This window comes from Notolabrus celidotus, chromosome 17 (assembly GCF_009762535.1).
Source record: "Notolabrus celidotus isolate fNotCel1 chromosome 17, fNotCel1.pri, whole genome shotgun sequence".
Taxonomy (NCBI): domain Eukaryota; kingdom Metazoa; phylum Chordata; class Actinopteri; order Labriformes; family Labridae; genus Notolabrus; species Notolabrus celidotus.
In genome coordinates, this window is record NC_048288.1 from 4,774,582 (window position 1) to 4,798,928 (window position 24,347).

Here is a 24,347-nt window from a genome sequence, read left to right on the forward strand (position 1 = left end):
TAGCTTGTTTTCTAATCACATACTGCCTGTAATCTGTCTGTATAGCTGTCTCTCTGCTCTTTGCACCACTGTGCTCCTGTTTCCCTGTCTGCACATCCACCATGAAGATGACAGCTTGTTGTCATTCTTCTATTTTCATAACTGAGGTGGATTTGGGGAAACTTTGGGACGCGGTTGAGTTGAGTCGCGGCAGAGTGGCTAAAGCAGTCTGCAGGACCGATTCACTAACTTTCCCTAGGGCCGGTCCACTAACTTTCCCCAGGACCTGTTCACTAACTATCCTCAGGACCTGTTCACTAACTTTCCCAAGGACCTGTTCACTAACTTTCCTTAGGACCTGTTCACTAACTTTCCCCAGGACCGGTTCACTAACTTTCCCCAGGACCGGTTCACCAACTTTCCCCAGGACCGGTTCACTAACTTTCCCCTAACAGCTCAGAGTTTAGACAAACAAATCCGTCTGACACCGGGAGCCGAGCTCCTCTGCGTGAACATACTACACTTCAGCCTCCGCTGCTCCGGGCGTCCCATGGTACTGATGCCCCGGAGACTACAGAGTGATAAGACTAATAAATGATAAAGTCCTGATTCTGAAGTATTTTGTGACTCAGCACTCAGAGACCATTGTAAATTAATCATTTTCAGGTTCTGGAGTTTTTATGTCTTTAGATTCAGAGTCAGACGGCTAAAACATGCAGGCTGTGAACTCTCTCTTGACCTGTCAATCAAAGAGTTAGGCCACGCCCACACAGTCCTGAGAAATGCTCTGACCTGTAAAATAAGATGTTTTTGAACAGAGTTTTTTCAGAGTTGTGGATGTTTATTTTCACTCAGATTTGTTGTTTTATCTTGATTACATATTAGATTTTGATATTCTATATGAATTTCAAATATTCCATTTACGTTTCCAGAGGCTTTAAATTTCTATTTTATATTCCTTTAGCTTCAAAATTCGACACACTCTGTTCTCCTGATGAATTAAAGTCATGGAAGTCAGATTGACAAGACTTGATCAAATATTAATGACACTTTACGCGTGCTGCTGCTTGTATTTTGTTGCTTATGTGGATCGAGGACCTTGTAGAGGCTTTGATTGACAGATGATGGGGAATAAAGCTCTGTTCTACTCCACTGTCTTCCTCTGTTGTTGCTGTCAACTCGTGGTTGATTGCACAATGATCAGAGGATTTTTACCCCCCAATATACAGTACGCATTTATGGAAATGAGTCTGTTTGTACATCCATACACAATATTGCTGGTACAAAGCATGCAACACAAAAAGAGATTGAAAGACAGACTTTATTATTTTTAATGGGAGCTGCATGTCATCTGTGCATTTTGAAAGTAGTCATACGAAATGTGAAAATTCTGATAATAATTTCATAATTGAAGTAAACTCGGTCACTACAGTGAAAATAAAATATAATAACATAAATAATGTTCACAGTTTAATTTCCATAAAACATGCATCTCTTTTAGTACACTGTCCTGTCTTCTTCATGGCCGACCTGCTCCTCTTGTAATTTTCCACTGACCCCGCCTTTGTTCCCCTCTGCCCGTCATCTAACCCTGCTCACCTGTATATTCACCTGCTCTCCATCTCCAACAAACAGTATATAAACCTCCACTGCTCACCCACTCATGGTGAGATTGTTCATCACCACAATCCCATCACTTCTACCTCCCTGCCTACCTCTAAACTTTCTGCCTTGTTGTGATCACCGAGCTCAGCACAGCCACAGTTATACCTCAAGTTTCTGGTTTCTTTCTGCCTCTTCCTCTTGGCTGTTTGGTGTTGGCGTCACCACACTCAACATGTGTGATTCCTTACATACCTGCTGGCTCTTCAAAAATCCACCTGGTCCTCCCTGATGGTTTGTGTGCTTACCTGACTCTGGACCATCTGCTTCCTCGACCAGCCTCCTGGCAGCCCCTCCAAGGTACTGTCTCCCGCCTGTGAACTGGTATGTGAGTGCATCACCACCAAACCGCACTTCTCTATTTCTCAGTTTGGTTCAGCCCAGTCCAAAGACTCTAACTGCTCTATACCTACATATGTCTGAATCTGACTGTGTTTATATTACCTGTTTGAAGCTTGATACAAAGGCTATTTCCAGTGGTCCCTGCTTTAGACTGTGCTGCATTTGAATTCATACACATCTACATCAAAGTTAAGACTCTCATCTTGCATCCACTAAAATATGGGCTGAAATAAACATTTGTAATTACAGTAGATAAAGCATAGCTTCAAAACTGCTCTTTTGGTCTTTGAGACGATTATACATAACACTATATTAATCAAGATTTGATTGACATCTCCCTGGTTTAGCATACAGCAATAGTGCATTTAACAATCTGTGTGGTGCAGCGCTTGATGTTAGAGTTTTTGTTGAAGAATCAGAGAAGGAAGCAGAAGCCCTTCCATCTGCAAACTTAAAATGTTCTTTTAAAATGTCAGTAAACTGTGACTTACAAAATGTTTTGCTGTCCATAGCATGAAAGGGGTGACTGTGACTCAGTGGTAGAGTTGCTGGTCTTTCAATTGGAAGGCTGGGTGTTCGATCCCGGGTGCTACCGTCCACATGTCTTTGGGTAAGACACTGAACCCCAAAGCTGCCTCCAGTGGCTGTGCCAGCAGGTAGTGTGAAGGGGTGACATGAAGTATGTGTGCATAGCAGTTATTTACCCTTTAAATGCCACTAATCATATCTACTTTAACCAAAAGAAATAAACGGATGAAAAACTTGAAAAAGTAGCACAACTCAGTGGCTTCATTTCAAGTGTTTTTAAGCTCTAAAGCTTGTTTCCTTTGTTTCGAGTCAGATGACCAAAATTATAGAGTTTTTCATTTTTCCCATGGAGCATCTTTTCCAGTTTAGGATTTTGAGGTGGCCCCTTGGGTGGCCAATCAGATATCAGGGGAGGCCTAGGCCACCACCTGGTTCCACACCTGGATATTTAGCAAGAATTAAACTCCCTTTGCCGACACTCAACTCCAGCTGAGATAATCAAGGGCCTTATTAAACTCCTGAACCAATATTAATATATATAAAACTGGAGATAGTCTGAGTGATGTAACCCTTTGCTTTTGGAAATGCTGTTTTGAGGCACAACTATTCTGACGTACTCCATTTTTGGTCAACCTAGAAACAGACGAAAGGTTGAGCTGAGATGAGCTTTGAGCTCCGAGCAAACTTCCACATTGTGCTGTTAGCAAAGTCAGCTACGCCCCAATTCATGCATCACTATGCAAAAATGTGTCACCTTAATATCTCCTAAAAAAAGGATGATTATTATTTAAAAAACAACAACAGCCCCAACAGAGAAATTTGCTATTCAGACCAAGCTGTTTTTTTATAGTCTATAAGCACATGTTAAGATGGGCATTTTAACATGGGTGTTAAGGAGGAAGTCTTGGCGTTTGGAGCTAGCCTCAAGTGGACACCCATGGAACTGCAGGTTTGATCACTTTTGACTTGGCTCCATTTTTCAACTCTGAAGGCCCAAAAAACAACAACCACAGCCCACACTGAACAGCGGTCAACAACCGAGAGAGGACAACACGTGCTACCCAAAGAAGCTGTAGAGTGATTACTCTTTTGGTTGATTTTTAGAATCCAATGCAGGACTTTTGTTATAGGTGTGTAATAATGTTTATACACCTCCTGTTTACACAGGTCCATTTCAAACCCAATATCCAGTCAGTTTACAAAACTTAGATGACCATATTTCTGATCTGGATTGACTCTTATTTCTTATACTATTTAATTGTGGCTATTATGCCCATATGAACCTAAAGTCCATAGCATGAACTCTTTGATAGAAGTGGTTTTGCAGTGGCTTTAAAAAGTGCCTCTGACTTTATTGTACCAATAGGTGTATTTGTTCAGGATCCGAGCGCATGCCTCCTTTTTCGTCTATGTGAGGGGAAATGAGAGTAAGCACATTGTGTCCTGCACCACATTCCTGAACAAGCAGAGGTTCAATCACATTTGCAGAAGTTATCAAAACTTTCAAAGAGCTCAGCTGGCGCCTTAAGCCACAGGAAATTCACTGGGACATCTGGAGGGATGTGTGCAGATTATTGCTCATTTAGTCTGCTCGAGACATCAGTAGGAAGAGGACTGAGATGGCTAAACACACGCACAGACTGGAGGATGCACACACACACAAACAGGCTTGGCTTTGGCAGATCTTACCCTAGGCGCACCACAACACACCTGTGTATAATCCCCCATGATGCCCTCTGGTCGTTTGTCCAATCCCCTTGCTACTCTTGTCCCAGCTCATCCAATCAGAGGACAGGTCAGGTAAAGTTTGCTTCCATCCTTTTAGCCCTGTGTTAGAGTAAGAGGATGTGAAATATTAAATAAGTTGGAGATAAAGTCTGTTTAGTGTTTTTATTTAATGCTGTATAAAATTCCTGACTCCAGAAAAATGATTCCATGGTGGATCAGAAGGTTTAATGATACACATGAAAAGGCAATAATAAAATCAATTTATGGACTATTTAAGGAAATAACTATTATATATTAACGTCATGTATTGATATACAGTGTGAACACTGTTTGATTGGCACTGGGCTTTTTTTGTATCCCACAGTTTATAGAGGTGTAAAAATAAATAGACATGCAGTATAACAAGAAATATAATATTGAGTTTGTGTGAATCCTGGTTGCACGCATGCTGTCAGGGATATCTTTGTGTCTGATGTGGAGTAGGAGGATACAGCCTACATTTCAACTTTTTTTAAGTTATACAGAAGCATAACCCTTATCGACTTGTATTCTCAGAAACAGGCCTCCTTTGTCTATTTTCTTGATCTCTGTCTTTGCTCTCCAAAACTGCGCATATTGAGGTGAACATATGGATCCTATATAGATCCCAAATTATCCTGGGTCTCGAGAACAAAAACAGAAAGGCCAGATTCTATATATTCCCAAACCAGCTCCCGCTCCGTCTTTCTCTGAGTGTGAAATGCAACCAGACAACACCTCAACACCAAGATAAAAGCTCAGGAAATTACTTCCTTATTTTAGGTTTGATTGATTGTCCCCCTGACCTGTTAGACTGAAGAGGTGGTTAAGAAGAGGAGGCAGACTTAGATAATTGGGCCCGGTGGTATCAAAAGCCCGGCAGGTGTTGAAAGAAGTCTCATAACGCAGGTACCTGCAGCGGCTGCAGCCCTGAACTCGCACACACCTAGGATTTCACTACCTTGGAGGAATTTTTTGTGTTTTATGTTTGGCATGTCTTTTATTGAGCAGATGAAATATGAGAGATACTTGTAACTCCTATTGACATATTGGACATGCCACAAGAAGAAAAAATAAACAGGTGTCAAAAATCCTCTAAGGTGTCAACAAATAAAGGGTGCATTTTTTTGTTTCATCTTTTTCTTGGCATGAAACTAATGTCATCCACTCTTTGAAAGTGTTGTTAAAAGCATCTCCCCATCACAAGAGGGTTGTAATTCCCTGATCTGTTGAAAAGTAGGTAAAAGCTTACACCATGAGCAGAGAGGATGAGAGCTGGAATTCTCTTGAAGAGAAGGAGACACAGGTGTTTTCACTCTTTAATTTCATTAGGACTTTCTGAGACCTTCTAGCCATTTCAAATGAAGAGGTAAAAGCCAGGCATAAGCTTAAATGATAACATTCTTTCTCAGAGAAAAATATGCATGTACGAATCAAAGCTATTGTACTATCCCTTTTTATTATCTGCAAGCCAAGGGCTCTGTTCCAATTAAAGAATACCACAGATGGACCGTTCAACAAGCATGCACACAAACGAACCTACAATAGGTACAGTAAAGTACCCGGTATTACAGAGCCCAGAGAAGAGCTTTTTACTTTAAAAACTATTTAATCAGGAAAATCAACGCCTAACATCAAAGAAATGGAGATGAGGGACAGGCGGATAAAGAGGCTCATCAAAGAAGGAGATCTAGTTAGGGATTCAACGCCCTAATTCCCTTTCTCTTAAAACCTTCGTCAGAGGGGGCACAGGGCCAATTTGCTCCCTAAATGGCTGCGTGTGAATGTGCAGATTGCTTTGCATAGCCGCTGGGAATCCGGGCTTCTTCCTCTTTTTCTTCTCCGCACGGAGCCTGTGAATTAGAAAAGATCCAAAGACAGATAGGCTTAACGGAGCCCCAGCTACCTTCCTTAAGTCCAGAGCCCTGTTCCAACTTCCAACTAATTCAATCCAGGGCCTAACTCAATTAATAGACTTTAATGCACTGTTTCTTCTTTATCTTTTCTCTTTCCGGGGGATTGGGGGCTTCAGCTGGAGTTGTCGAGTAATATCTGCAAAAAGGTTTGGATTGTCTGTGAATGTTAAGACAATGACATGTCCCCGTGGCATTACAGTTGATCATATATGCATCCCTAATCTCAGACATCCCCTTAATCTGGCTTCCTTGGGACTCATCGTACATTAATGTAATGTAGCGCATGAAATATTGACGAATGCTCTTCCCTGTCTCTTGCTTTATATGCATTGCTATAGGATTCATTAGTCAAAATGTCCTTGATGTAACAGGAGACCTCCAAGGATCCACGTGATGAGTTCCATGTTTTTTACACTGTGTCAAAACCCATCATCATCTGAGATTGCAACCCCTACCTGGAGGTGTACATTTTCTTTTAATCCAACAAGAGGCTATTTCAATACTCTCAGATGTGCTTTAAACTGCTTTAATTATTTTCGGCCTTGCATGGCTACCAAGGACATATACGCTAGCATATATACTCTGCAGACTTGCAATATTTGTAGGAGAAATAAAGATCACATCGGTCAGTTGCATAAATAATATAAGATCAGCCCGGCCAGCACACCTACCCAGAATTCTTCAGGGCATTCACACACCTCATGAGGACAAAAATATTTCATGCTTTATCCCCTCCACTCAACAGACACATTAACCTCATCTGAGTGCAAATGTGTGTGTGTGTCTCTCTGAGCCGCAAGATCTGAGACCAGCTCTCCGCAATAGGCTTTCTATCACGCCTGCAGTTCCGATTGATCGTCTCTGCAATCAGCAATTAAGCCCTAGTGATCAGAGCGGTGGAAGGGGGAGGAGGAGGGGGAGTGAGGGAGAGGTGGGAGGTAGCCCACCAGCCCCACCCCGCTCCTCTCTTGTCAGCCCAGGAAAGGCTTCACTCAGCTGGGGTGCGTTTGGCCCGGGGCTGGGCTCACTGGTGGAGGTTAACTCCAGCATAAATAAGCATCTTTGGACTCATTACAGGGATTAGAGAGTAATTCGCCTGCGAGGAAGGAGACGACTGCCAGGGTTTTGGTACAGTTTACTACAGTCTTATAGGGGCGAGGGCCTTGGAGATTACAGAGGGAGAGAGATGGAAAGGCTGCAAAAGAGAGAAAGGCCAAGGGAAAAGAGAGGCTGGCTGTCAAGTGTGTGTATGTGCGAGAGTCAATCCAAGCCCCCGGCTGCCCCCTTGATCTTCAGCATGTTGGGGTGCTGTGAAAACGGATAATGGGAGTTAGAACGACCGGGCCTGTCTAGAGAGAAGTGTGCTGATTGTTATAACTTTCCCTCATCTCTCTCTCTCCTCCACTTAACTAAGTAAACACCCAAGAGGTAGCACTCTATCAATTTTAATGATGTTGAAATACAATTTAGGCACAAAATACACAACAAATGCTAATTTGGCCATGATGAGAGGCATCAGAAATTCCTTCCATTATTTATTCAGCTGACTTTCTGCATTTTTCATCAGAACAAATATTCCCATTTCAACAAACACACACACACACACACACACACACACACACACACACACACACACACACACACACACACACACACACACACACACACACACTCATTCACAAACACACAAATTTGTGCTCAGCCAATTTGGAGCATAAATCAACACGTTCCCTCATCAAATATATGCTCTGTGTGGTTCTCTGCAGTCTGTCCAGAGCTCCGAAGACAAATAGTTCTGTCCAAAGTCCAGCCGGAGAAATGGATGGGGCAGAGGATTGTCAATATATGCACACATACATTAAACACAGCAGGTCGATGTGTGTTCAGAAAAGACACTGACATCATAAAGACTGAAGTCCAGTCATAAACTCATCCACGGTTATCTTTGTTCAGCTTGATGCTCAGAGCAGATTCTGATCACCTCCTTCATGATGTTTAAATATAACTCTGTCTTTACAAAACATTTTATTATTAGAAAGTTGTATTATTACTAAAAAAAAGGCAAATTTAAGAAGAATTTCCACAACATTTCAAAAGTCCCTTCCTCAGGCGATCACCTGCCCATCATTTCCAACTCCATGTGCACCGGCTCAGGCTGCCCTGCGTCCGCCCCACATTTAGGACAGGTGAGATATGCGTCTGCGATGCTGTGGCTTTTGATGCAGTAGTAGCAGAAAACATGTTGGCAGCCCACCGTATGAGGCATGGTCGGCCACTCCCCGCAGAGTCCGCACTCTCTCCAAACTCCTGATCCTTCCGTTGCCCCGTTTCTGTCTGCGCTTCCTCCCCCGAAGACAAACAGAGACAGCGATGCCTTCAGTTTCCTCGTATTGATGAGCGGCAACAGAAAGATGAGGAACTCAGCGAAGCCGTGCCACAGCAGCTCGCGGTTCATGTACTGGTAGGCCACGTCCCTGGTCACGTTGGGCTTGCTGAAAACTGCACGAGCTCCCACTATCCTCTCAGCCAGGACAGGATGCCGTCCGTTCCTCAGAAACACAAGAAAGTTGAGGAGGCTGGTGAGCTGCGAGATGCTAGAAATAAAGATCAAGGAACTGCGGAGACCTTTCTGGAGCAGACCCCTGTGTCCTTCAGACAGTCCTGGGCTCAAGCCCAGTCCCATCAGCAGGCTGTGGGAGCGCTCCTGGAGCCAGCGTGGACCTGCAGTGAGCAGGACCAGAGCCAGCTTCTGCCTGCGGGTCAGAGGTCTGTAACGGGGAGTCGAGGAGAGGACGTTGTGGTAGCGCAGGCTCAGTAGAGACTGGCCCACAGTGGTGCTGTTTGAATACAATGTGAACCTCCATAAAAACAGCTGCAGCAGGGCCTTCAATTCAGGCTCCAGCGGGGTGAGGAGACCTGGGCGGCAGTTCTGGAAGCACTGGGAGAACTGGGTCCATATGAGCTGCTCGAGGGATGAGTCGAGTTCGAGGGCATCGAGCTGACTGATGCGCAGGACCGGAGTCTGAGGGTCAACGTGGTTGTCCTCTCTTTCCATACCTGCTGGGAAAAAACAAAGACGTGTCAATGTGTCATGTTTATGAGGATTTCTATGAGCAAACTACCAGCTTTTCAATTTCCACCGTCAGGCTCCTCCTTAGGCTTGTGATCCTTTCACTTTTGATGCACCTGATCTGTTCGGGAACCTCTCAAAGGACCTTTCAGTCCATCTTTAATCTTGTGACTGAAGGGGATCAGGCCTTCACTGGTCGGGCCCTCAAACTGTGAAACTTCCTGCCAGAGGATCTCAGATCTACTGAAGACTTTCTTTATATTCTGGCCTCCTCTTAATTTAAGTGCTTTTATGTGTTCATCAGTATATTCTTCTATTTCACAGTGACTATTTTATATCTTAATAGCACGTTTTTTGTCTGCTTGGATTTACACCCCTTGTATTCTAACATCCTCCTGTGCAGCAGCTTTAAAGTCTGGTTTTAAAAGATGCATTATAAATGAAGTTATCATTACAATTAATCAATGAGCAAAGGAGAAGAAGCTTAAGACTTTGAGGCCTACATCAGGGGTTCACACTTCTCCGTCAAAGACGCCCATATACAGTATCATGATCCTCAGACGGGGAACGCCTTTTTGAAAAACATCAGACATTCCTTGTGTATTATGACAGCAAACATGAAAAGTAAACATGCTAAGTTCATTATGCATTTACTCTTTTGTTAATTATTGATAACCTTGATTGATTAATTTCATTCAATGTCCTCTGTAAATGACAGCCAATCTTACGTGCTGCAGTAAAGCCGTACTTCACCATGGGTTAGCTGTGTCCTCTTTTAAATCCTCACTAAAAACTGTATTTCTTCATAAGTCTTTCTCTGACCTAATGACCTATTTGACCTATAATTTGTTTATTTTCTGGTAGTTTTGACTTCCAGATATGACAGTGTTATCTGCTTGTTTTACCCTGTTTTTTAATGTATGTCTGCAATGGCACCTTGTAACTCTGGTGTTGAAAGGTGCAATAAAATGTATTATTATTATTACTTGGTGTAAGCTGGCTCATACTGACAGAGTTTAAGAGACTCTGTGGTGTGTGTCTCTTTGCAGCTGCGTCACGTTCAGTCATGTCGCCTTGTGGTCTTCTTCTTTTAAGAAGTTGTTTGTACTTTAAGAGGAGGTTGGTCGCTACCATACACTGTATAAATAATGGACGTAGTATCCGTGACGTCATTCATCTGTTCCTGAGCGCTGTTTTGAAGCCAATCCTTGGCGGTAGCCATATTGGATATGCTGAACTCAACCTAACTTAGTGTGAGGTAAAGAGGCGGGGCTTGAGCCTCCTAGGCAACAGCTATGTGTGCCCGCCTGTCAATCAAGTCAGTCAAGTCCTTATTTGGGTAAAACTTGTAATCTTAATATCTTCTGAACCATCACGTTAGAACAAAATTCCCCCCTGTACAGTGTGTGCCGATAAAGAAATCAGCTATTCAGACCGAAGCTGTTTTTTGAACCAGGCTGTAAAAATGTTTATTAATGCTGTAAAGATCGTCTTCTTTGAATGGGTGTGTATGTGGTTTCCGGTGTTTCTGCAGCCAGCCTCAAGTGGACGCTCAATGAACTGCAGTTTATAACACTTCCACATGGGCTTCATATTTTGAGACCAGAGGTTGCCACTTGGTCGCTACGTGTCAGTGATACAGAAACTTCTGATATATTAGTGAGGTTCAAAGCGGCTGCTTTATTCTGATTGGCCAGAGAGGTGTGTGTTATCTTTTTAAATTAAGACTGGCACAGACAAGAACAAACATATTCTGATATCCAGTGATTGATAACATCTAAATACACATTCTGCATATTAAAATGTTACCGTCACAAGTAATGTGAGTAGTTCATTTTAACTTTTGCTCCATCGCCCCTCCATTAAAGTTCGTGCCACCCCTTTAATGACACCTTCCAATTAAGACTTAAGTCCAGATTTTATTATTTCATTATTCATGTGATTTTATAGTTCCTTAGCACTTTTTATCATTTTTATTGTTATATTAGTTTTAGGATATTTTAGTAAGTTTAGCATATAAAGTAGTTTGTTCTGTCTGACATCTGTCTTGTAATTCTGTAATGACCTCACATCTCACTGGCTGCAAAACAAGTTTACCTACGGGTACAAATAAAGTAACCTGAACCTGAATCTTGTGAAATCTTGATGTTATTTCTACTTAGTGTAGTTCATCATTTCTACATGCCATAATACTTAAAACTTTCTTTCTAGTTTTTACAAACTTTATCAAAACAGCAGCTTTAAACCAAATTTTAAAAGCGTACCCACACGAGTGATAGGGAGTAAAGAAAAGTATATAAGGTAAAAACAACCCCAATTGAATGTATCCTAAAAAATGAAGTATGTAAATATCTCCTGACCTAAATAATCAAACCTGTCATTTCATATATGCAGCTCCATATTGGTTATATTAAAGTCATACAGAACAAAATCCATACAGAGGCAAAGCCACGGAAGGACAACTGTGTGGCTGAGAGGAAATGAGGCCCTGAAGGTGAGGCCCATCCTGTTAGGAAGGTTATTTCTTCTTTATACACAGGAGCGGAAATCACTTTTCACATGTAAAACCCGTCCTTAATGCAACCTTTGAGCGGGCGCAATGCAGAGGAGCAGGGGGTCTTAGACTGCTCTCTCCAGTGTATAAACACACAACCCAACACACACACAGAGACACACACACACACACACATACACAAGAGGCGAAGCCCAGGGGCTCCTGGTGCCTGCTCCCTCTGGAGATAGGGGTGTGTGTACAAATCACATCACCAGGGATTAGGCTAACGGCACAGTCTCTGGTACACCGTAAACATCTGCCAAATGTGGAACAATTTTCCTCCCCCCGAGAGTCGACTCCATATGGGATCACGCCATTGTGACGTCTGGGCTGTTTAGCGCTGCATACGTTTCCCAAAGTGCTCACAGTTCCCCCAGTTTTATCTGCCCTTTCCTCAAATGAAACGCTTAAGAAGTGGGAGACTAACTAACGCACGGAGAGACAGAGCAAGGGGCCCAGAGAGAGAGAGACAGAGAGGCCTTTTCTTGACAGTGGCTTTTGTGTCTCGCTGAACAGGATTTGTCACGAGGCTTTAAAAGAGATTTCAGCCGGGTAAATATGGCAGTTTTGACAGAAAGGGAGAGAGAGATGATGGTCACTTTAGACGTTTCTCCAGGAGGTATGAAAAAAGCATTCTAATATGCTGTGGCAATGCAGGGGTTTATTGTGGCGCACAGGACCATCTGTGTATTCATGATGTTTCAATGGAGCCAGGATACACCGTCCAACTAAGTTAGAATTAGCAAATGAATGAAAAAAGAGTGAATTCACGCTGAAGTAAGCAGGTGTGACAAATTCATTGAGGTGCATTTGAAATGCTGCCATGTTTAGCGACTACAACCTCGCCTGTGATGGAAGCAGAGTTTGGATTAAATAAAAAAAAGACGCGGGCTGAATGTGTACGGGGACCAATAAACAGGCGCCATTTGTTTAGCTTAATCTGAAAGTTTTTCCTTGATGGGAGAAAATGTGCAGATTATGCGCCTGTGTGTGTGCGTGTGTGACGATGTATTTATGTCAAGGGTAGCCTTGATCTATGCAGCGCTCAAATACAGAGTTAAATTAATCTATCCTCACACATACACACACAGCCAGGTGGTGGAAATCCCCGTCACAGCAGCAGCAGCCCTCTCGGGAGAGTAAACCCGGCCGGGTCCAATATTCTTTTCAAAGCCTTTTATCGAGCAGTTTACAAGTTATGAATGAATATGTTTTATTTGGGGAAACACGGTATTGACAGCCACCTATCAATAGTAATGTGACTATTGTCAAGGGTCTGTCAATATTAATGTAATTATGATGTAGAGGGATCAGAGGGATGCCGGAGTCGGGGGCCAAGTAACATCTCCTGCCCACTGCCATATCAATAGCTGGGATTGCTATTGACAGCTTCCCTTCAGACTTGCAGCACTTGCCAAATATATAACAAGCAGACACTTCAGTCAATGCCGGCCTGCCTATAAAAATTAAGCATTTGAATTTACAGGGCTTTTGCTGTGGACAGCTAGAAATCCATGTTCCTTATGTAATAGTCAAAAGTCACAGTCAATGACAGTGTTTACAGAGTGCTGGGGCGGTGTGCTGCAGGACACACACACTGCAGCTTTTACACACACACCGTGTATACACACACACTGAACCACAGAGTTTTTCTATGATGTATAGAAACGAACACACACACACACCTGATGAGATTCAACCAATTCAATCATATAGCGTCTGGTGGTTGATTAGTAATGTCTGCTAAGAGACACAGTGTTATTACTCTAGACCAGGGGTTCCCAAAGTGTGGGTCAGGACCCCCTAGGGGGTTGCGAGACCCAAATTGGGGGTTGTGAGATGTTTTCCAGAATGTTTTTTCTTTGTAAGTACATTTTACCCATTATAGAAAAAAATATTGTAGCTAAACTTGAAATAAAACCTAGAAAATATAAAATGTAATGAGTTTTCTGCCTTTTCTTTGTTTCCAGATGACTCCTAAGTTTAGGGTTAGTGAGCAGTTAATTATCTAAAGCATCAGTAGCAGCAGGTTAATTCATAACAGCACAGGAAACACAGACACATGCTCATATAGGTAGGGTCAATTTCTGCAGATGAGCTAAATGAAGCCACATTAAATCACTCTGAGGGGGAGTGGGGGTCGCGAGTCTTTGGCACCTTTATTTTGGGGGTCGTGGGCTGAAAAGTTTGTGACGTAGTATCCGTGACGTCACTTAGCTGTTTCTGAAGCGCTGTTTCGAAGCTTATCGTCGGTGGGTGCCATATTGTAAATTCTGAACTCAACCTAACTTCTGTCAAGCTAGTGTGAGGTAAAGAGGCGGGCTTTGAGCCTTTTCACTAACAGCTACAGGTTGCACACCAATCAATCAAATCAGCCATGTCCTTATTTGGGCAAAACTTGTAATCTTAATATCTTCAAAAATACAGGGTTGTAATAAATGTCACTCTCTTACAGTGTGTGCTGATAGAGAATTTAGATATTCAGGCCTAAACTGTTTTTTGAACCAGGCTGTAAATATGATTATTTCTGCTGTAAAGATCGTCTTCTTTGAATTGGTGTGTGTGTGGTTTCCGGTGTTTCTGCAGCCAGCCTCAAGTGGACGCTCAAGGAACTGCAGTTTTTAGCACTTCCGCATTGGACACATTTTTAGACTGGAGGTTGCTGCTTGTGCCAAACACAAGAAATGTCAGGACAGGAGGAGGGACAATATGTTGATTGTAGTTGTGGTCTACCTAACTGTTTGAAGTTAGCACGGGTGCCACCAGGTGAAAGGGTTAATTTAGAGCCGATTAGAGACACAAAACACCCTCTCTTGGAGAGTCGGTGGTTGAAAACGAACAGAGCCAGAAAGCAGGTTAGAGGAGTTCACTGAAAACCAACAACCACCTGAGAAGTCTCCCTCTCTATCACTTGTCTTCCTGGGAATAATAAAGGGTATTTTGATTCAGGTCAGATGAGACTTTTTCTCTCCCCTTGTTCCCTGAGCCTGTGCATCTTGTTCAGACAAAGATAGTGCACTGACTCAAGGCTGACTGCCATAACAACAACAACAACAATATCCAATCTAACAGGGTGCACACTGCAACATAGCTTCAAGGCAAAGGGGGCCATGACCAGTGAGAGAAGTGAGGCAACAAAAACGCACAGAGCTTCAGACTGAAGCCTCGCAGCTGCACGGGGTCCTCTGAAAACTAGACAACGGGCTGTAATGACAGCTAACAAACAGAGAGATGGATAGACAAAGAGACAGACAAAAAAAGACAGACGCGTCAGACAACACGTCACGAAATCCACAGCTGGGAGCTCTGAGCTACCGTCTAGATACAGTAAAGGAGGAAAAACTGGGGGTAAAGATAGCTGAGGAGAAAACAGATGAACACAAACCTCTCCCGTGGAGCTGACCTTGAAACTGACGGTCACAATAAAGGAGGCGGGAACGCTCCTGAAGCATACACAGCTCAGCCGTGCTAAGGTGGAAGCATCCAGGGAATCGCCTGTAGCCAGGGGAAGGCTGCACTTTCTTCTTGACCTTGGCTTTGGTGTCTCGGGAGGGGGATGATGGTGTTTAGGGCAGGGGACTAAACACTGAGGGATGCTGGGAAGGTGGAATATCCCTGGGGGGCTGCATTTTGCTTTTTCCTCTGCGGACACAGAAGACACGGGGAGGGCGATCATTCTACGCCAGCGGGAGAAGTGTGTGTCCAAAAGCCTCGTTTTAGCTCTTGGCGCGGTGTAGTGCTTAAATTCCTGAGCACTTAGCTATGGCTGTTAGCATAATATATTTGCTGAAATAATACATAAATGTTCACTTGGCTTTCTATGATGCTTGTAGCGAGAAATAGGCGATGCATTGGCAAAGCATGCTGGATTACAACTTTACATTTTCGTCTCTCGCTCATGTAAATTAATTTGTGTAAGAGCTCTGGTGAATAAAACCTATTTCTCTAAGCACTCCAGACGTTTTTTTCCCCTCTCTCTTTCTCTCCCGCTCCCTCACTTTATTGCCCTTCTTTCGCCAGGAACGAGTGCGGGCCTATTAGCCGGGGCCTGCTAATGTCCTGGCTTTGAAAACGGATGAGAATGTCAGATTTAGAACTTTTAAGAGAGTGATGTCATACAGCAGACCACAGGCATTACAGGGACGCTAAGATTACCCAGGCGGTAACCAGACTAATTGTTATGAGTCTGTTTCATGAAAAATGAATGTGTGCAAATGCACAGAGGGGTCTTCAGGCTGTGCGTGTGTGCGTCACACACTAATGCTTTATCAAGGCTCTCCTCTTTCTCTAATCACCCAAGACTCCTCCGAGCCACGGGGTGAGGGCCGAGTTAATGCCTGAACACACAAAAAAATACACATCAGTTAGAGAGGCACGCCTGACACACACAAAAAAATGTGCTCTGCTTAATCTGGTTTGCTCGAAAGGTAAATTATTTAAGAGAATTAATTGATTTCATGAGTATGAAGGTTGAGTATGCTAAGGCCGTATGAGTAATAAGTACAGAGGTTTGCAAAAAAACAACTTAAAATGTAATGAAACATTTAGAGGGCAGAAAGGCACAATGAGTGTGGGGGGGGGGGTAAAGTGGAACAGCTAATAAACGAGAGGACGGAAGTTGTGTCGCTCTTAGGAGTCACGGTGAGAGCAGTGGAGCCTAACCTCACAAAGAAAACGTTCTGAGATTCTCACAGGCTTCAGAGGAGAAAACACTGTCTGCTTCTTAATCACCGACTTCTGTGGGAGAGGAGGATTCTAAACTGAGCGGGAGCTACTTCGTATATCAAGTAAAATCTGTGATAAAGTGTGAAGGCCACTGCTGAATGACAGACGGATGAGTTAATACAAAACAAGTTAAATCCACTTTACAATAATGCTGCTGGTAATTCCTCTTTGAATCGTATCTGTGAATTAATCTGGGGAATTGGATTGATGCTGCAGCAAATTATATCCAGAATGCCATGTTGATGATGTTGTCAGGATACTTTCACCTCAGTTTGGATGTTAATGTCTGACAAGACTTACAAAATCACTGCTTGTTCATGTTAAAAAAAAAAAAAATTGGATGGTCAGCAAATCATTTAAATCTATATTTAATTGAAAGTAGTGCAAAGACAACACATCAAATGTTAAACTGGAAGTTTTTGTTCATTTTAATTTTAATGTCAGCAACATATTTTTAAAAGTTGGGACAGGGACAAGAAAACACTGAAAAAGCTGTGTAATATAATAAAAAAAAGTTGTTTGATTTGCAACAGGTTAGTAACATGCAAATAAGGCGTACCAGAGAGGCTGAATCTCTCTGAAGTAAAAATTAAGAGGGGTTCACCTTTCTGTAAAGACTGTTCTAATGACTAATGATACAATTTAAGAATGTTTCTCAACTTAAAATTAGGGATGTAAGGAGACACTCAACCCACGATTCAATTCTGACCCTGATTTTTGGTTCACAAAACAATTCACTCACGATTCTCTAACAATTTTCATGAAAACTGGATTGAACTCAAAATTTAAATATCTATTATTTTAAATTCTCAGATATGGACAGTTAAAATATATATTTTGTCTCTTATATTTCAGCACCTTGCAGAGAAACTCAAAATGACCGAACAAAATACCTTGTTGGAAAATTTCAGAACAATTCTAGAGAAATGGAAAGTGAATGATTCCCAAATGAAAGTATTAAATATTAAAACAAATAAGGTCAATCTCTTTAAACTAAAGTACAGCTTCTGCTCCTGGCTGTGAATTGACATGTTGTTCTTCAGGAGTATCAGAGAAAGACAAAATGCTGCCTCAGACTGTAAACACAAAGGTGCATCCTGACCTGCTCGGTCTTCACCTGCTGCCTTCATGTCTGTTACGCTCAACTCAGGGAGTGACAAGAGAGCAGCACAAGAGACTTCATGATGTTGAACAAACGGAGTTAAATGCAAATAGCGCCTTCTACTGTTTAAAATAATATCACAATGCAAATGTTGTTGAATCGATTTTAATCCACTTTGATTTTGTATCGATTTTTTACCGTCTTGTGATTACATCTACTTAAAATACAAATAATCTGTGGATTTCCTCATCAACAGAACATTTTATCATTAAAGATTCAAAGAATCTGATAAAATCTCTGTACAAAAAGGCAGAAAACTAACACTTGATAGCCGTAGTCTTTAGGAAGGAAAACCAGACATGACTCTGCAGTGGAAATCACTGCATGGTCTCAAAATCATTCTGTTTTTGTGGTCTGACAAATCAAACTTCAACATTCTTTTTGGAAATCATGGACGCCATGTCCTCCACTTTAAAGTGGCGAGTGAACACCTAGCTTGTTATTATAGCTTACGGTGAGGGATGATAAGGGAATGCATAAGCGCCCTTAGCATGGGTAGCTAACACATTTGGGGAAGCCCCCAACAAGCTTTGGAGCAACACATGCTGTCATCCAGACGATGCCTTTTCTGGGAGACCTTTCAAATTTCAGCAAGACAATGAAAACCAAATTCTGCATGTGTTACAACAGCATGGCTCTGTAGAGTGCCTGTATTCTGACTTGTCACCTATTGAAAACGTTTGGTGCATCATGAAACTGTTGAGCCGCTGAAATATGTTGTCTTTGAACTATTTCTAATTAAATAAAGGCGTTAAATGATTTGTAAACCATCAAAATCAGTTGAATCAAAGTTTTACACAGGACCTGAATGTTTATGTAATTGGAGTTGTGGACATTACTGCTAACGCAGAGGAAACAATTGAGAAGTACTCTGCTATCTGAGCTAACTAAACATGATAGAAGCCCTTTTCACATATGCACGCCAAAAAATCTTTAGGACATTTCAGGACAGCCTACACTAGAATTTTAAAAAGTTAGTTATTCACATGTCTTTTCAGCATGAAGTTTTTCCTGTTTTCACAGTTTAATGTTTACAAGATACTAGGGATGTCAACAATTAATGGAGTATTGATTAATTGGTTAAGAACTTACTCTAACACATTTTTTTGTTTTGATTTTGTATCACGTGGACCAAACATCATGTGGTCTCATATTTGGTTCAGCTATCAGGGAGACGCTCGGCTGGGGGCTGAAGCTGAGTGACAGGTCTCCACGAGCGCTTTCTTTCTCCGTCAGACTGATTCTGACCCGGTTGCGCTCCCGGCTGACACCTGACCACGTTCACATGCTTTTTTTACTCAATAAGAACGAGTAGACAGAAAACTGGACACTGTGAGTCTGAAATATGTTTCTGTTCAGTTCCCTTGTTGAAGTCTGAGCCTTCACTTTTATGACTGTATGTCTGTGGAGATTATGAGCCTGCTCCACACGTTGATTATCAGTGTTGCCTCAATACTATCCGCAGCTATTCAATACCATCAGTTATATACATTGTGTCATGAAGGAAAACTGATTGAGGGGAAAAAATGCATTTGGCATGTTTTTGACATGGATAACGTTTCCGTTTTTTTTTTATGATTAATTGATAATTGATCGTTAAAACTTCCAAAGATCGATCACGGAAAATACTTGAAATTTTATATCCCTACAAGATATCCAGGATGTCTGGCAGAGCAGGGTCTACATGTCTTGCAGACGCTTAATGCAAGAAACAATTCTGGGAACAGTTTCAGTGAAAAATCTAGCTGCTTGTATTCACACATGCAGCTCACCCCATGAAAATTAGGATTTTAGTGCATGTGTGAATGCAGCTGTTGGTAGTCATAGAAAACTAGCATGAATTCGAATGTAGCATTTCCAGGACTCCCCCCCCCCTCCCCCCCCCCCCCCCCCTCAGAGGTCCTCCAAAACAACGCCCCCGCTCACATGCACGAGCGCTGCTGATGGTGACTGATTCCAAACCAGTCTTCAGCACATCGTTTGTGTTTTGCACTACATCAACTCATGTCTCACTCAATGGTAAGAAAACACCAAAACATTCTCATAGTGAAAGTTAAAAACACAAACAAACATGATTGATTGGTTTCATCATTTGGCTCCTGATGGTAGAGATTGGTTGGTGTTTTCCCAGGTTTACTCCGGCTGTAGATAGCAGCTTTTTTTTACCTCTTTTCTAAGAACACATTATTGATTACCATAGGGACATAAATATCATTTTAACCAGTATAACAAAAAGTGGATCTAAATCTGACTAACAACCCCAGCTTTAACTAATTGAGGCTACTTTTTTTTCCAGTAAAGTGTTAAATGATTTATGCTTTAGAAATTGGAAAAGTTTAACAGTTTTTACACAATTGGTTAGGAAAAAAGTGTATTAATTGTCGCCCTTTTTTTTTCAAAGAATAGGGTATAACATATGCGCAGTATAATGCATTTTACTTCAAAGTGATCCATTAGGTTGAAATTCTTTCCAAATAAGTGCTAAGATAACCCTCCTTCCTTTTATCACTTCCTTTCATCGGGAGACTGCATAACCTCCTGACCCTGAGTGAGATCACAGCCCAATTTAACTCCAGTGACTCCCTTAAAAACACACTCATTACGCTAAGTGTTCAGCTCCGGAGACACGCACCTACACTTCAATCTCATGCAATCAGTCGCTCCACTTTCTCCTCATAATGACATTGTCTCTTAATTTTTTTAGCCCATGCCCATCAGTCTTTAACAACAACAAAACCCAAATCTGCTCCATTTTGATAATAAGGCAAGAGCATTATGTGATAATCACAGCGGGGATTAGGTTTTTGGCAGAGTGTGTGAGAGCAGTGCAGTCAAAGCCACTGGAAAGGAGAGATATAACCAAGAGACAGATAAGAGCAGAGGAGTGATGATTGGGATGAGAGAAATGAAGTGAGTAGTCTCTTGAAAATCAATAAGATCAACTTTGCCTTGAATCTCAATGTGGAAGGTTTTGATCTCTGGCACTGATTATTTAGGGGAATAATGGAATTATGTGAGGAGCAGTATAACACACTCATGGAGGGGTACACTCTCACAAGGTTACCATCAAAAGTTGCAGTCAGAAGATATACCTAATGATACTTTTTAATGAATACTAACACCTAGTAGTTTTTTATTTGATTTTATATCAGTTTGCACATGATCAGATGTAAGCAATAGATTCGATTTTGAAGGAAAATACACAGAAACAGTAGTAAATCTCGCCATCACAGGCAGGAGACTGCAGCATGAGACATTACACCGTGCAAATAAACACACGTGTCACCTTGAAGCTTCGTGTGCACTTCTGAGGGTTTGAGTGAAACGTAAAGAGGATATATTTACCTATTTCTTCTAAGGTGAACTCAGTGTGCTTCAATCTTCCCTGATACGACGAAAACAAACAGCACTTCCGGGTTGTTGAAAAAGAGCCCGCCTCTTCATGTACAGCCACCAATGGAAGGGTGTTACGTCACTACTACGACACCAGCAGTCAAAATAAGCCAATCACAGCACAGAGCGCCAAGACAGCGGTAAACTGCAGGGGGAAGCGTCGCTCTGTGTGGAAATATTAATTTATTCACTGTCCTTGTTGTAGTAACCACACATAGCGACCAAGTTGTGGGTAATTAACACAAAATAACACCTCCTCGGTCTGATAGGCACAGACAGGAAACAATGCACTGGCAGTTATTTCCTCCTCTGCATCTGAGTCGTGCTGTAAACTACAAGGCTGAGTAAATATTTAACCAAGAGTGATAAGCAGTGATTATGAGTGTGAGCTCGTTAACGTGTGCAGGTTTAGCCCTGTGATTTGGTTAATGACGGTACAAATGCAAACAATGCTGAACACTTTAAAAAAATTCAGCATAAAGGGAAAAGCATTAGAGTCTGATGAGAGCTCCAAGTGTTCATGCAAAGAAGAGGACACTTTGAACCTGGCCTCTCTCTCAGAGGAAGAAGTGAATACTGACACGCGTGTTTTTTCAGTGGAGTCAAACAATTTTAAAGAGCTTCTGGAGGAGTTTAAAGAATTGCACAAGCAGAGGTTAAGATGCGTCGACCTGGATACGCACGCACATGGAGAGGACCTGCTGCAGGTGAGTCGAGATCAAATCAGCTGTATTAACTTCATGTAAGGTAGCGTGGCCGAGCGGTCTAAGGCGCTGGATTTAGGCTCCAGTCTCTCTGGAGGCGTGGGTTCGAATCCCACCGCTGCCATTATGAATAAATAAGAGTTAAAGTTATAATAAGCCATGACCTTGGAAACACATGTGGTTATACTGTGCAGTTACAAACATGTTTAGTATGCAGTCCAAGCACATTGTTGAAGATGTTATAGTCATAGTGGTCACTTCCTGGTTTCTCTTCCAGGCATTCATCTAGAGTTTTTTTTTTAAGTCATTACTGTGGACCTCATTTAGATCATGCGTCCTCTGGTGTTGGTATGAAGCCAATAAGAGCAAAAACCTGCAGTTTCTTGAGGGTCCAGTTTAGGGTGGCTGTACACCCATTTTCATTAGAATTAAACATCTTTATCGCCTGCTTCAAAATCGTCCGGTGTCTACAGCTGATTTCTCTTTTCAAAACAACTGTAGGGGGTACATTTTTTTTTTATAACAAAACTGTTCGACTCAAGCCGCAACCTCCAGTCTTAAAATATGCAGCCCTTTCGGAGGTGTTAAAAACTGCAGTTCATCGAGCGTCCACTAGAGGCTGGCTGTAGAAACACCTGAAACCACATACACACCCATTCAAAGAAAAGAAGACGATCTTTACAGCAGAAATAAACATGATTACAGACCTGGTTCAAAAAATTATTTAAGTCTTAAAAGCTAACACTCTACGTGGATGACATTTTTTATAACTCTGTATTTTTTAAGTTATTAAACGTATGAGTTTTGCCCAAATAAGGGCATAGCTGACTTGATTGACAGATGGGGACACTGTAGCTGTTGGTGAAAAGGCTAAAGGCCCACCCCTTTACCTCTCACTAACTCAACAGAAGTTTGGTTGAGTTCAACAGTTCCAATATGGCATCCGCCAATGATTGGCTTCAAACAGGGCTCAGAAACAGATGGGTGATGTCACGGATACTATGTCCATCTTTTATACAGTCTATGGTTTTACTATAAGGGTTAAGAGTTATACACACATTTGCATAATTAGGGCTGCGGTACAGTTGACAGACAGGTGGGTGCACTGCAGCTTGAGGTCCACCTCAACTCCACCCTTCTCCAGTGTCTAGGCTGATCACAAGTTGTGGATTAAGTCAGCATTTTAGATATGACGACAATTCAGAAACCAGTAGGTGGCGTCACTGAGTCTACCTCCATGTTTTATACAGTCTGTGAGTCAGATTTAAATCTGTACAAGGTTTCTGCTAACATCTGTTGTCATTAGGTCATCATCCATCTGATACAAATCAAAGAGCATCCTGTCCTCCGTGACTCTGAGCATCAGAAGACGACCCCTGTCCCGTCAGACAAACGACATGAGGAAGCAGAGCGGTGCTTTCATAAAGCCGCAGAAGTTGTAACAGGTGGCAAATTGCATTATGTTTCCATCTGAGCGGCAAAGATCCACACTCATATTTAAAAAAAGAGAGGTTTGTAATCATCGGGATTGTCATGTGACATCATTTAGCTGCAGAATGTAGCTTGTGTGAGCTGGGCTGTGCATCAAAGGAAGTGTAACAAGGTTTCGGAGATGGGTTTCAGTTATCTGGCCCCAGTCGTGGGCCTGCTTAACAAGGTTATGTGTTAGAACCCAGGAGCTCCCAAGTCCTAACAGTTGATGTGGACAGTTAATCATAGAGGTTGTCCATTGAAAGCATAGAGCACATTCATCCATGAATCTGTTTCCCAACATGTTCTTTAACCACCTTCAAATTAAAGCAGCGGTTAAAAGTATATTTGTATTAGCATAATTTTTGTGTATATTTTAAAGGTTGAAAACAGTGAACCAACATGCAACAGAGTTTTATGTAAACTGTGTGATGACTGCACCTGCTGCTCATCTAAATGTTAGCCTCTCAGCACTCTCCTTAAGCCTTTGTGTGGTTTACACTTCAGAGCTGATTTAGTCCATCGAGTTTGGGCCTTGTTGGCCTCACTCATTACACTTAAGCTGTCTGAACTAAAGGGTGGCTGGATGAATTTAAATTTTATTGTGATTGCAACGTGAGCATTAGAGACTAAAGGCCTGAATGCTGGTCATATGTGTCTCAGCTGTAGGGTAGCCATCTGTCACTACAGTAGTCAGGGCTGTGGCTGCAGTCAATGGTTACTTCCATAATGCTATATACTCTACTACCTGAATGTAAATAAATATAAATGGCTGATGGCATCTGGCGTAGTCTGGCAGTATTTTGAAACTAGAAAACTGAGATTAATTTGCCTGTAATCTGTGTCTTGTAGGGGTGGGTGATATAGCTTCACAGTTAGATTAAGATGTTTCAAGAAAATTTGCGAGAACAACATTAATGACAATATTTTCCATCAGGCATTTTCCACCTAAGCTTTAACATTTTTTGTCAACCTGTCACTGTGGCCTGTGGATTCCAAAACCTACCAGCAACTCATTATTTTACTGATGTGATCTTTGCTCCACTCACAAACAGAATTCTCTGTTTCTATTTATTTTGGTTTAATAGTTTCAGGC

At 42.0% G+C, this 24,347-nt stretch overlaps 2 protein-coding genes and 1 non-coding gene across 7 annotated transcripts in view; 2 read left to right on the plus strand and 1 right to left on the minus strand.

The window, feature by feature from the left end:
- Window positions 1-7,602: 7,602 nt before the first annotated feature.
- On the minus strand, window positions 7,603-21,153 carry pex2 (peroxisomal biogenesis factor 2). 5 transcript variants are annotated; one of them, XM_034707002.1, is made up of 3 exons: window positions 21,030-21,111; window positions 15,201-15,439; window positions 7,603-9,230 (listed from the first exon to the last, which is right to left on the minus strand). In XM_034707002.1, the coding sequence occupies exons 2-3, from the start codon at window positions 15,247-15,249 to the stop codon at window positions 8,287-8,289; spliced, it is 993 nt and encodes a 330-aa protein (XP_034562893.1). In that variant the 5' UTR covers window positions 15,250-15,439; window positions 21,030-21,111; the 3' UTR covers window positions 7,603-8,286. The 5 variants fall into 5 exon arrangements, with proteins under 5 accessions (XP_034562893.1, XP_034562892.1, XP_034562891.1 ...); XM_034707001.1 differs by having other exon boundaries at window positions 15,183-15,439; XM_034707000.1 differs by having other exon boundaries at window positions 7,603-9,233; window positions 15,183-15,439.
- A 66-nt stretch (window positions 21,154-21,219) lies between these two features.
- LOC117829367 (trichohyalin-like) overlaps window positions 21,220-24,347 on the plus strand; it is a 151,585-nt gene continuing 148,457 nt past the window's right edge. The window contains exons 1-2 of the mRNA XM_034706999.1: window positions 21,220-21,421; window positions 21,675-21,784. Of these exons, the coding sequence (XP_034562890.1) occupies window position 21,421; window positions 21,675-21,784 (111 nt within the window). The 5' untranslated portion in view covers window positions 21,220-21,420. The remainder of the gene's footprint in view (window positions 21,422-21,674; window positions 21,785-24,347) is intronic.
- On the plus strand, window positions 21,824-21,905 carry trnal-uag. The gene has a single exon. It is a non-coding gene; the product is annotated as a tRNA-Leu (tRNA).

Bases quoted from the DNA above. Each gene is read 5' to 3' on its own strand.
- pex2 (XM_034707000.1), bottom strand. From the start codon at position 15,249: ATGCTTCAGGAGCGTTCCCGCCTCCTTTATTGTGACCGTCAGTTTCAA. The intron at 9,234-15,182 runs GTTTGTGTTCAT...GTTTTTTCCCAG, and splicing joins AGGTCAGCTCCACGGGAGAG to CAGGTATGGAAAGAGAGGAC.